Source organism: Amphiura filiformis, chromosome 3 (genome assembly GCF_039555335.1).
Source record: "Amphiura filiformis chromosome 3, Afil_fr2py, whole genome shotgun sequence".
Lineage (NCBI taxonomy): Eukaryota > Metazoa > Echinodermata > Ophiuroidea > Amphilepidida > Amphiuridae > Amphiura > Amphiura filiformis.
In genome coordinates, this window is record NC_092630.1 from 60,913,896 (window position 1) to 60,927,559 (window position 13,664).

Below are 13,664 nucleotides of genomic sequence, written 5' to 3' on the forward strand. Positions count from 1 at the left end.
CTAACATGTAATTGTGGACATAGCTAGTTCTTGCTCTAAGCCCTCGGTATAAAAGTGGGTTTTATTTTTGCTTGGAAGGCTAAAAACACTTCGATTTACATTCAGTTACCTGTGGATAAAATGGATTTTTGTATATTTTATTTACAAAGTCTGGTAAACGTGCCATCATGCGACTTTTTCTTAGATTTTTTCCCCACTTACGTTTAAAACGCGTAAATAAAAGTTTGAAATGATTTTGGGAAATGTAAAAATTGTTGTCAAAACTGGGTTTTATTTCTTTTATAATCACATTGTATTTTGCTAATGAATATTTAAGGAGTGATTGCTACGTAGCTGGTACCATAGAACACTTTCAAATAAATTGTAATACTTGAAAACTTCAATAAATAAACGAGTTTGACATAAACATTGACCAACTTTGTACATTTTATTTGCACATGAAGACACTCTTTGCAGTTATAACGTTTTCTTGCTGCTTCGTAAGTATAATTAAGCAAGTTATGTTCATGACATAATGGTGAAAGGACATTCCCATTAGCCTTTTCGAGATATGGCGGACACAATAGGATGGCGCTGCACGAAGTGGGTAAAGTCGTTTGAATTTGCCGTGTTTTACCCACATTGAAGACTGCCCTCTTTTTGTGTACATCATACTTCGAAGAGGCTCATGATTACTAGCAATAAGTATCAAAGGTGAAAGGTTGACCTGGATATGGTAAAACAACATTACTAGCAAAAGCTTTAAACATGAACGATTGACCAGGATATGGTGAAACGACAATATTTACAAAAGTATTAAACGTGAAAGGTTGACCAGGATATGGTAAAATGACATTACTATAGCAAAAGTAAGGTGAAATGTTGACCGGCATGACCGGAATATGTTAAACGGCATTACTAGCAAAACTAACATGAACGGTTGACCAGGATATGGTAAAACGACGTAACTAACAAAAGCATTAAAGGTGAACAGTTGACCATTATACACTCTAAAATTCCAAGAATTTAAAAATAAGGTCGCAATTAGGGACCAATCAATTTTAGATTTAAAATTAATCTCATAGATATCAATTTTAACTTTTAAAGATTTAATTTTAAATCTATAAGATTAATTTTAAATCTAATACTTGATTGGCCCCTAATCACAATCTCTTGGGATTTATTTTAAATCCTTGAAATTAAGAGTGTATGTTAAACGGCATTACAAGCAAAAATTTTGACCTGAGCGATTGAGCAGGATATGGTAAAACAACATTACAAGAAAAAGTATTAAACATGAAAGGTTGACCAAGACAACGGTAAAACAACATCACAAGCAAAAGTATTAAACATGAAAGGTTGACCAGGATATGGTAAAACTACATTACAAGCAAAAATATTAAACATGAACGGTTGACCAAGATATGGTAAAACGACATTACCAGCAAAAATATTAAACATGAACGGTTGACCAGGATATGGTAAAACGACATTACAAGCAAAAATATTAAACATGAAAGGTTGACCAGGATATGGTGCAAAAGTATTAAACATGAACGGTTGACCAAGATACGGTAAAACGACATTACTAATTACAGTATTGAAGGTGAAAGGTTGACCAGGATATGTTGAACGTCATTATAGGCAAAATTATTGAACATGAACGGTTGACCAGGATATGGTAAAACGATGCAATTAACAAAAGGTTGACCAGGATGTTGTAAAACGACATAGTAGCAGAGATTGACCAAGGCATGATAAAACAACATTGCTAGCCAAAGTATTAAACATAACAGACTGCTCAGGATATGGTAAAACTATTTTGCTATAGCAAAAGTATTTAACACGAAAGGCTGCCTCGGATATGGTCAGACGACATTACTATAGCATATATTAAATGGGTCGACCAGAATAATGGTAAAACGACATGACTAGCAAAAGGCCTGAACCCTTCTGGTGGGATAATTAAAGACCAAGAAAGTCATTTAAAGATCTTATTTCTTCTTGGAACATATAAAGTTCAACAATTTGATAAAACCAAGTTGCTTGATTATGCAGTGATCTGTAGATATACAATAGTTTTGCTAGTTATGTCGCATTACCACACAATTATCCTACCGATCGACCTTTCGTGTTTAACATGTCTGCTTAATATCCTAGTCAATATTTCATGTTGAACACTAATCTGCTAGTGCTAGTAAAGTCGTTTTAATACTTCTGCTAGTAATGTCGTTTTACCATATCCTGGTCAACCTTTCATGTTTAATACTTTTGCTAGTAATGTCGTTTCACCATATGTCAACCTTTCATGTTTAATACTTTTGCTTGTAATGCCGTTTTACCATATCCTGGTCAGCCTTTCATGTTTAATACTTTTGCTTGTAATGTCGTTTTACCATATTCTGGTCAGCCTTTCATGTTTAATACTTTTGCTACCAATGCCATATCCTGGTCAACCTTTCATGTTTAATACTTTTACTATATAGTAATGCTGTTTTACCATATCCTGGTCAACCTTTTATGTTGAACACTTTAATGTAAAATTTTGCATTTTTGTTGTACATTTTAGTTATATTTTGTAAGTGATCTGAGCATTACGGGTGTGCCCCCTGAATCCACCCTTTATAGTTGACGTCATGTCACGACGGCGACAGCAAGTTTTATAGATCAGCGATTCGTGCAGTTTGAATTTCATATTATATAGAAAGAGCAAGCTGTACACTACGAGTAAGCTATGAAAATGTAATACATAAAACTCCACACACACACTTTCAGATAAAAGCTGATAAACTAGCCATTTGATTGTTCAGTGCCCGAGTTCAAAATAATTCGGTGTAACAATTCATTGCTCAGCGTTCAAATAATGGTGCTATCCATCATTGCAAATATTCAGCGTCTTATTACAAACATTATATAAACATCATTTGGTTGACCACCACGAATTATCCCGTTTCGTTTCAGTCTCGGCAAGATTCCTTGAATAAGTTGATAGAAATTTAGAGTTTTTCCTCATTTCAGTGCCAGGTAGTCCATCCATTTCACCAAGGCTGCCTCCGGACATGCCGGACGACGAGGTGGCAAGTTTTGCGTTATTTGACGCATTGTCCTGTCCGTACGCGTATTTTGCGAAACGCGTCGTTCGCGACGCATTCGTTCCTAGGTAGGAATACGTGGTCTTGGTCCCAGACAAACGAGAACCTAGACCAATGACTTTGACTCGCGTAGTGAAGCCGACACTGCTTAGCAACGAATTTGACAAGGACGCATACCCGGACGCAAACAAGCAGACATGTTCGCGTCTATGGAACATGTTGCATTTGACGCGGCGATAACGGCGCAGTAATCACGCAAACGAGCGCGTCAAACATGTATGCGATATTTCTCCGCGCCTAGTAACCCCGTCAATCCGTCAATATCACCTTGGATACGGGGCTTCACCTCCCGCTGTGGTAAAGGATGGGCAGTAATAGGTCTAGGTGGTATGTCTATGGTCTTGGTAACAGAGTTGTCATTTTCAAGTTGGTGGTGACTTGATGCAGTTGCTGATGTTGTTGCTGTTGCTGTCGATAAAGTTTCTTCTTGAGAAGTTTTCGCCTTTTCATTCGGTAAGTAAACGTTAAGTTTTGGAGATAAGAGGGAATTTGATTTTAGAAGGCTATCTAATGGTAAATGTTGCGGCATGATGAATTATTATCCGGTATCCAGTCGACAAAATGGATAGCATTAGCCAACGTCTGTGTCCATCAACTTTGAAGAAGTACTGTCCAACGTTCCCAATTTCTTTGCATCGAAGGTGGCAGGAGATTTTTCCTTCAGAAAAGAGAAAGGAGAAACAATTTTAATTATTTTTCAATCCAACACATTTGATTGGAATTGATGGTAGACCGTAGCGTAGGCCAATGACTGTCGAGGGTCCGATGACCCCATCAGCAGGTCAGTGGGAAACTACATACATGACATATGACGGTATACCGACGCTATAGTATAGGACACCTCTCAGCAAATTACCCCAAGGGGTTACTACATGGATAATCATGCACGCTGCATGATTAGGAGCAAAAAACAAGATATCACCCCGTCAAAAAATGAAAGAGAAAAAAAGCCCCTCCGACAAAAAATTAAAACCCGTTTTCCAACAAAATTCATCCCGATCATATGCCAAAATAGTGTTAAATGCAATAAAAATTCTCGCTTCGCCCGCACATTGTCCCAAAAAGCCCTTTAACCCAGATCATGGACCAAAATAGCGTAAAATACACAATTTGTGCGGGCGTTTTATCATGGCATATAGCCTAGGCCTAAGTTATTGTTATTAAATTAAAGCACTTTTTCATGTTTTGGAAGCTCAAAGACTTTATATATGCACCTTCTCTCTTTTAAAAACCCAGATAATTCTAGTAACACCCACCGATGATACGGGGCCAAAATGATTGATGCAACCGGGAAACTTTTTCATCTTTACCCCCCCCCTGAAAAAAAAAAGCTGATCGTGCCGCGTGTTTTTTTTTCCCACTTAATAAATCCTTCCGACGTTTTATTAATCAATACAGATAAAATGCAAAACTATTGTACTTTTCATTTCCATACTTTTGAGCAAACATTTCGCCAATCAATATAATCGAACTAATGAGCCTTTGATATTGGCGAGGTCAAACTAAATTCAGTTTTCAATGCAAGATAGCCTGCAAAATCTATAGATATTTTAATTTTTCATCTTATTCTGGATGCCAACGTCGTTTTCCACGAATGCAAAAGACGACTAATATTTTAAGTATAAATGATATAGGACTCATCGACGAGTGTTAGCTCCTTCAGGAATGTGTACCAGTAGTAGAAATTAAGCATGACTATAGCCTACTCTCTCAAATTAAACCAAATCAATTTGAGTTTTCTCTGAGTCGGCCAAGAATTAATAAAATCGAGAGTTTATAATTTCACTGATAACTTCATGCATATACTGACAAAGTCTGCAGGATTTTCGAGTAAAAAATAGGCATGGACTGAGTGGTATAGTATCTACCAAGCATTTACTCCATGTTCTCTGGATCTACATACCTTACAATATGACGACGACGTGAATCCCATCCGCTACTGCCGACGTGATCGAAACTTCCAAATAGTTCGAAAATGTTCAAGAAAGTTGGACCTATTTGTACCAAATCCTTACATTATCATACGGCGTTATTAATGATACGTCATGATATTTTACTGGAGCATGAGCGCTAAAAAGGCCGCTAAGATCGTGAAACAGTGAATTTTCAAAATATCGCACAACCGAGCCGAGCTGGACGGAACAATTTATTGGCTATTGATTAATTTCTGCCTCCTGGACCGGGTTCCTGCATCCGGGTATTAAAGCATTCCAGGGTTATACACATAATGATTATTGATCCCGGTGTTGACAGAATCCCTGTTATCGTCCTGATATGCAAAGGTCCGACCAAAAATTGCCAAGATACGTCACGTACCCTTAAGGAGCTCCGTCCGAATGATACGCGGATATACAAGTTGTAATGTGGTCCCGGGATAAAGGCTTATCACTACGCCTAACTGACGTCACAATCAAATCTGTTTGAAGAAAACTTGTTTAAGATTAGAAAATTCGAAATTTCCAAGTCGTCTGCAAAACTACAATTTTCAATAAAAACTATAATTGAGCGAGTTTTATCGGCGAGTTAGTTTCATTGGTGTTACCAACTTACATTTATATTTGACATGGTGGGGCGCACCCGCTAGTCCGGCGCGCCGCTAGTACGAATCTGAATTGCACTCCGCTATCCGACACGTCGCTAGTCTACCTAAACATAAATTCATGTCGCGCTAGCGCATGCTTTTTTTCGGACTAGCGCAGTGTTTTTTTATTTTCGGACTACCGGCGTGTCGGACTATAACGAGTGTACCGTAACCCGAGTACAATAACAGCTGTACCTTCGGGCAAAGTGACTGTGCCACTTTTGTTGGCCCGCAAAGAAATCGCCCAACGCTACATGTATATTTAACTTGTGTGTCAAATAATTATTTGCATCATGCAGATGAGCCGAATTATACAAAATTATTAAGCATATATCGTGTATATTGCATAGAAAAGTCTTTATTATTTTATATAAGTACAAAATGTTATATAAAATTAACAAATATATATTTTCTGTCACTAAAGATGGGACAAAAAGAATGCACGCACTTGCTTGATTGGCTGGTTGATTTTGATTCTATAGGGACTCTATTTCATCGCACTTTGCGCGAATCAAAACAGATTATCACAAACTTATCTTGCGAGAATTAAGTGATCATCATAACATACCAAAAACAGTGTTTAGCATTTAAACATTTTAGCAGATAGGCGAGGTCTGCTTGTTTTCTGTTGATAAGGGGCAGTCTTCAGTGAACGGCTCTTTTCAGAGCCACCAAACCTTTAAATTTAGCAGATAGGCGAGGTCTGCTTGTTATCTGTAGACAAGAGGCAGTCTTCAGTGAACAGCTCTTTTCAGAGCCACCAAAACCTTTAAAATTAGCAGATAGTCGAGATCTGCTTGTTCTCTGTTGACAAGGGGCAGTCTTCAGTGAACGGCTCTTTTCAGAGCCATCAGTAGGCATGGGGCGGTCTACATGTCTCATTCTTAGGTACTTTGTCCTGAAGAAGTCAGAAGTAAACTTGTCCGACGGCGAACCCGCTAAAAACCCACTAATTGTCATGTTTAGAGTATTGATGGATATTGTTTAGCCATTGAACATTGATTTCAGGAATTTGATACGTTAAGTTTCTAAACATGTTAACACTGTTTTTGCCGTGTGCATGTGCATGGTCCGAATTCTGACTTGCGCAAACTAAGTTTTGGAGAATTGTTGCCTCGCCGAGTTTGAGGCCCAGTTCTGCAGTTTAAATACCTCACCCGAGAAATAACTCAAAATGTTGAGATTTCAGCGACTGATTGAAAATGGATGCAAATCAAAATTTTGCAAATTTAAAAACAACAACAGGTTACGCTTCCAAAATTGTTGAGTATGTTCATCAAACGAGTGTGAATTTTCTTTTGCCTATCTTTATAGTGTAAAATATTAATCGAGGAATTATATAGAAAAACAGTAACTTAGTAAATCTTTCACCAGATTTACACAATAATTATAAGTAAATTTTGAATTTGGATACCAACGTTTACACAGTATATTTGTGGGACCCAGGAGCACATCAGACACACCGTCCAAATTGCATTCTGAATACGCGGGACCGGGAATGTCCTTCTGATATCAAATAATTTAGAATATTTGAAATTCGCGATATAATACAAATTTTTTGGCAAAATTTTAAATATTGATATTTTTGATATTTTTAAACATTAAAATAGTTTCTCGAAGTAAACTTTATAAATCTAATGATTTGTAGTGTATGCAGCCGGGAGAAAAAGCCGTCCATTATTTTGAACTTTTCGTATTGAAGATATATGCATTTTTCCCAAACTTAAACACCTTTAACATTTTGATATCAGAAGGACATTCCTCGTATTCAGAATGCATGTGCCTGGTGTGCTCTCGGGTCCCACAAAAATACTGTACAAACGTTGTTATCGGATCCCTTAAAGTTGGGCCTAATTTTACAAAGATATAGATAGATCCTATAGCGTAATTTAACAAGGCACAAAATATACCTTTTGCCCACATCTATCATGCACTCTTTGAATGTTCGATTTTCAGAGTGTTGTGTTTATTTTCATGGATACTCCATATTTTCGCGTACATTTTCAAATTTAGTCATACAGTTTCTACAAGGACCGGCCTGATCGAATTTTAAACAATCCGTCAGTCATTTATATATTCTGTCGAATATCATGAATATCATGAACACTAATGATGTAGGCTATCCAATATTCAGATAGATGCATATTTAATAACTCTCTACAGGCTTCCGATTGAGTTAAAAAATGTTACATCTGCAGAAGCATTTAGCAGTTAATTTTACACACGCAGCTGCAGAAACAACCATTTCAAAATGTAAAGAAATGCATGCTGTTGTAACGTCAATGTTACATTATAGACTTTTTGAATCCGGGTTAAAAAGATGCCGCGATTATGATGATTAATGGCGGTGAGTGAAGCTCGTCCCTTTGCTTCAAGATTTTCAGCTTTCTGTCAGTGTTGAAATAACACATTTCATACACAATTTTTTAATGCATACGCATACATATACCGTCATACTAGTACGTAGGCCTGCACCTATCTTCTTGGAATATTGCATTGCATATGGCAAAATAAAAGTGTTTCAACAGCCGCAGCCTGATTTCTTCTCCGCCTGCTGAGAGACCTCGTAACTACTTTTGCCGTTCGGTGCTGTTACGTTAACATTATCTGGCGTTTCTTTCTGCAAAGAAAAAAAACATTAACAAGATAAATATGATGAAATCGTGTTCTTTTCAGCCCTTCATGGTAAATTACCAGGGACTTAATAATATAATAATAATTTGTGGTTTTACGATTTTGCCAGCAATGTCATATGCGAGTTATGCATGATTATGTTAGGCCTATTACGCTGCTCCAGATGGGTTTTGTGGTTTTACAATTTTGCCAGTAATGTCGTTTTACCATATCCTGATCATCCTTTCAGGATTGCATGATCTGCATCATCTTAACATTACACTGCTTTTCGTTCTGGTACACCAGAACGAAATACAAATTTGACAATATTTTTGCTAAACGAATTAATCTGCACAATTTATTTTGTACCTAAACATTTTGTAGCCAGAAGTTTCCAGTGGTAAAAAATCTCAACGTTTTTTGTGATAGAAAGTGGGAGAATGAGGCTGTGGATCACGAAATGCCCCTTAAAGATTTTGAAAAACCTTTGCTTGTTAAGTTTGGCCATTACGAAAATTGTGTCTACAATGAGGCAAATGGGCTAGGCCTATTTGTCCGAGAAAATTGTGAATATTTTGAAGGGGAAAAAACCCACCTATAATATACCTGCACTATTGCCGAATATGTGACCCATGTTTGCGGCACGTTTCCGTATAAATATGGTCATGTGTATTGAGTCAAAGCACTATTGTGTTCGTCTTTGCAGAGAGTTTTTTCTCTTCAAAATAACAGCTTTTTGCCTTTTTTAAGTAACAATATTGGTCACTACATTCGATAATTTCTATGTATTGGTAAATATATCTAGTAAAATAACGATGAAGAGTTTTCTGTGTATACTTACTAATTTAGCTTTCTTTGCTAGTAATTCTGCCATTGCTGTGAATGCTTCTGTAATATTAATGTTTTCAACTGCACTAGTTTCGAAGAATTTCAAACCGTGTTCTTTAGCAAACTGAAAACCACAAAGCAAAGTATGTTAATTTTTATTAATATAAAAAGATTGGGAAACCATTTTTCTTCATTCAAAATCACATTTACTTTTGATACGTTCGTTGCATTTTGTAATTTTGGTGTGTTTCCAAGTACACTCATACGTTTGGTGACATTGTCCAATTTGACGTATAAAGGTGAAAACATTTAATGTCGGGTTATATAAAGGTGATGAAACGGTTTTTGTTTTTGAAAAACACCTGTTTCATGGACTCATCCTTCACTGTGAAGCCATTCCTAAAATAATATTTTTACTGATTTGCCTGAATCGATACCGCCTTTACACTAGGATCCAAAACATGCTCATCTATCAGGGGAACAGTTCTTAAACTCCAATACTTTTGTACATTCATTGAATGACCTTTGAAGATTTGATGGGTGCAAAAAACTCATACTCTTGCTCTATAATTATGTAATTGAGGTTATTGGACTATGCCATTGGGATGAGGATCTTGTGGTCGATAGTGATAATGTTTATCATTTTTTTCAGAAGAGTTTCTACTTACTTCTTCTCCCGCTTCTTTGCTTACTACCCGTTGTTCTCCTACATCTGATTTATTGGCTAATAATACGACTTCCACATCCTCTGGAGCATACTGTGTGTGTATGAAGGTGAGAAGCATTTATTTAAGGTTATCAGCTGTTATCTTATGTCACTGACATAAAGGTATACGTTTGTATCGCATGTGTAATATAACTTTTAAAGTTAAAAAAAACACCAATGTGCACTGTCAGTGCCAGTTTGAAAGAAGAAAGAATGCACATGAGAAATAAAAACAAAACAAAACAAAAAACGAGAGACTAAGAGATGGAGGGGACAAGACAACGCAGTTAATAAAGGAAATAAGTTGGGAGTAGGCCTAGGCCTATAAAAATGTTTTACTTTATAAAAAATATTATGTGTGCTACTTTTGATCATATTTTCACAAATTTGAGTTGTAATTTTCAGATATTTGTCTCAACTTCCATACAGGATATAGTATATAACAAGTGTCTTACATTTGTGATATCCCCTAACCAGTCTGGTAATGTGGTTAGTGTGTTTTCTTCGGTGACATCATATACCAGCATGATGCCGCTGGCTCCACGGTAATAAGCTTGCGTCATGGATCGAAACCTCTCCTGTCCTGATGTATCCCATAATTGCATCTTCACTATTTGCTGCCCGATCTTCATGCTTTTAATTTTGAAGTCCAGACCTGGAAAATAGTTCACATCATAATTTTACATCTTAGACGTATAAACGTCCTAGGGCGTTTAAATAGGTATATTATTTTGGGTTTTGGTAAAAACGTTTTAATAACAATAAATGTCTGGTTATATAAATGTTTTGCATGAAAACACGCAACAACAGCATATTTCAAGATGACAAAATGTCATCGTAAAATTTTTTTGCAAATATTTTTAGCCAAATATTTTGTCAGCACTTTAATAACAATATGTTAGAATTGTTGCAGTAAGTTATAAAAATGTTTTTGAATGTTATGAAAACGTTAAATACCCTTTCTGTAATATACCCTTTGGACGTTTTCTGGCAACATTTTCTAACCTTTTACGAATAATAATGTCGAAAACGTTTTGTGTTTGCTGTGTGGACAATCATTTATACTAGCTCACGCCCAAGACTGAAGGGATGCTGCAGCCAAACAAAATGTTTTCGCAGCCCAAGATCGCAACAGTTGGAGAAAGCTAGTAGTCGCCTGCTCCGCAGCCGACTGATGATGATGATGCCTCAGTCTTCAGAATGAGCTATATTTGTTTATTTTCTAGTTTTAGTTGGAATGTTTATTTGTAATTCATCAATTACGGATCTGTATATCAATTATTTGGGATGACTCGGGCCGGGGCACTATGCACAAAGTGTCATGATTATTTGCGGAGATCAAAGATCACCTATAGTCACAAAAACACGGCAATGTTTAATTAGAATATATCTTGGTTTGTATATTAGTATAAATGTTTGTACACTGATAAATCGACGCTAAACAGTTCAATAACTTCCAAATTGAAGTGGCGAGCTTGTTGTAAACTTATGTCTCCGCGTCGCTTCAGAGTCTGATTGATTTTTGACCAATGAGTTTCATCGTTCCTTCTGAAGCACATAAAACGACCCACCGCATTGGTCAGATTACTATTACCTTCTAGCAACAGCAGTTCACTCTCAGACAACAGAAGTTCGTCGATGACCTACATAATTTACAATTATTAATATTTGAATTTGTTGAAAATAGTGCGTTGGTAACAGATTATGACCTATGTGAGCGAACGTGAACGCAATTTAAGCCAAAGGTCATTAAAACATTAATGTTGTTCTCTGTGTTTCTCGATGTAGACAGTAATTGTATTATAGTTTCATGGTGTAGCCTAAACGTTGTAGCATTTATAGAGTGTTTTTAGAACACACTTGAAAGGATAAACTCTTCTGCGCGGTCGCATTCATTAACGCGTAACGTCGATTTGATGTCACTTAAGAGTACGATTATTATAGTCCATTTGGCTTCCTCGACAGAGTGACGTCAGTACTTAGTCGCTGTTACTACGCACGTTTACAGATGTACCGCCTTTGATGGCGCGTGTAAATACGCCAATTCCTTGAGTCAACTCGCGTGATTCAATACTACGCACACGGCGCATGCACTGACGTCACTCTCTCGAGGAAGCCAAATGGACTACAGTTTACGTTTATGGCGACACCACGTAGGCCTCTATGGCACCACACGCGTTCACTTATCGCGTCCACGTACGAAGTGACGTTCATGAAAAACGTCAACTGTAAAAAAACAGACGGCTGATTTCTTTTCAAGCCAATTCTTTAACGCCCAGCGATTTGACGATAAATTGAACTATATTATGTACATAATCTCCTGGGTTGGTTCCAATGACGAATGCTTCCGTATTATATAATATCAACTGAGATAAAAATATTGTCAGGGCTCCTGATAATTTTGCATTGTAGGCCTGCAGTTTAATGTGGCACACTACCAGGACTACTGGAAAAAAAAGACTAAAACGTCCGCACTCCGCACATTGTTTTTATATTCTTTGATTCGCCTCTATTTCGGTAGTGTCGTTCCACCAGTGCTTTTTGACGATTGGGCAGACAAACCGCACTGTACACTGACATGTACGCTCTGCGCAATTAACTTGACGCACGTGTTGCGACCAGCAAAATACGCACCTACGTCACTACCGATATTGAGGCGAACGAAAGAATTGTGTCGCGTCGACATGTTCAAAAGAGACACCAAAAGGGTTTACAAAAGAGGCATGACCATGAACATGTATAGAAGACGATGCCCTTTTTTTCCATGTCTTTTCTGTTTGACCTCATCAGGTCAGCTCTCCAAAAACGCAGTTCTGAAAACAAATAACGAAGCACAATTAACTATGACCCGGAAGACTAACCCGTCGCCAGCTTCCTAAGTAGGGGCCTACAGCATCTATACGAGAACATATAAAGTAAGCCTTTGATAGTTAATCAATGATAGCCTGAATGGAGTCAAGTGACTCTCAAAGTGGAGGAAACTAGCACTGACTCTCCAAAATGACTCCATATTGGGAGTCAAATGACTCCTGTGTAGAGTCATCAACAGTGACTCTTTAGCGGAGTCAATGAATTATGACTCTTCAAGGGAATCAGATGACTCCCAATATGGAGTCATTGTAGACATAGAGTCGCAGAGAGTGGCCGGACTCTGCTTTTTGAGCCACCCTGACTCCAGTTTGGCATTCAGTGAAATACTATACATTTTGTTTGTGAGACAGATATGATTGCATCTTTTTGAACAACTCTGATCCAAAATAAAATGAAGTATCCGCATGATAGTAATTAAAGCAGGTACTGCTTTTTTATTTTATAAAATGGGCAAGCTTACCTAAAGTGGCCTTGCACTTGTTGGGAAACTCTCCTTCAACGAACCGCCTCAATATACACGTCTTACCAACACTGGAGCCTCCGACAAGTAACACCTTGAGAGGCTGGTCAAATCTTTCAATTTCGTCATCCATATCTGGTAATAGGTTCGACTATAAAATGTTCTCAGGTATAGTAGTTCAACATTCAGTGTGACATGAACTCAATAATTAATATATTCGTATCTTCTCTATCTGAATGGCTGTATATCATATAGGTAGACTACGGTGTGCAGATCGGTGTGCAGATTATGCCGGTTTACGAAGTGACCTCATTGTGGTGTGTGTGACTCAGGACCAGATAAACCAACGAATGCTTCAGTTTCAACATTGAAGAGCTGCCATGCCTGTAGTGTCTTCTGAATTGCGCGTAACTCTGCAGATGTTCAGCTACTTTCCACATAAATCTGAATCGCTAAGATACAAGACATAGAAAA

The 13,664-nt window shown here is 37.4% G+C and overlaps 1 protein-coding gene across 2 annotated transcripts in view; it reads right to left on the bottom strand.

Moving 5' to 3' along the window:
* Positions 1 to 5,627: 5,627 nt before the first annotated feature.
* LOC140148873 (ras-related protein Rab-13-like) overlaps positions 5,628 to 13,664 on the bottom strand; it is a 44,951-nt gene continuing 36,914 nt past the window's right edge. For both annotated transcript variants that reach the window (XM_072170966.1, XM_072170968.1), the window contains exons 2-6: positions 13,191 to 13,642; positions 10,315 to 10,514; positions 9,822 to 9,911; positions 9,167 to 9,277; positions 5,628 to 8,332 (exon numbers count right to left, since the gene is read on the bottom strand). In XM_072170966.1, the coding sequence (XP_072027067.1) occupies positions 8,234 to 8,332; positions 9,167 to 9,277; positions 9,822 to 9,911; positions 10,315 to 10,514; positions 13,191 to 13,323 (633 nt within the window). In that variant the 5' untranslated portion in view covers positions 13,324 to 13,642 and the 3' untranslated portion in view covers positions 5,628 to 8,233. The remainder of the gene's footprint in view (positions 8,333 to 9,166; positions 9,278 to 9,821; positions 9,912 to 10,314; positions 10,515 to 13,190; positions 13,643 to 13,664) is intronic.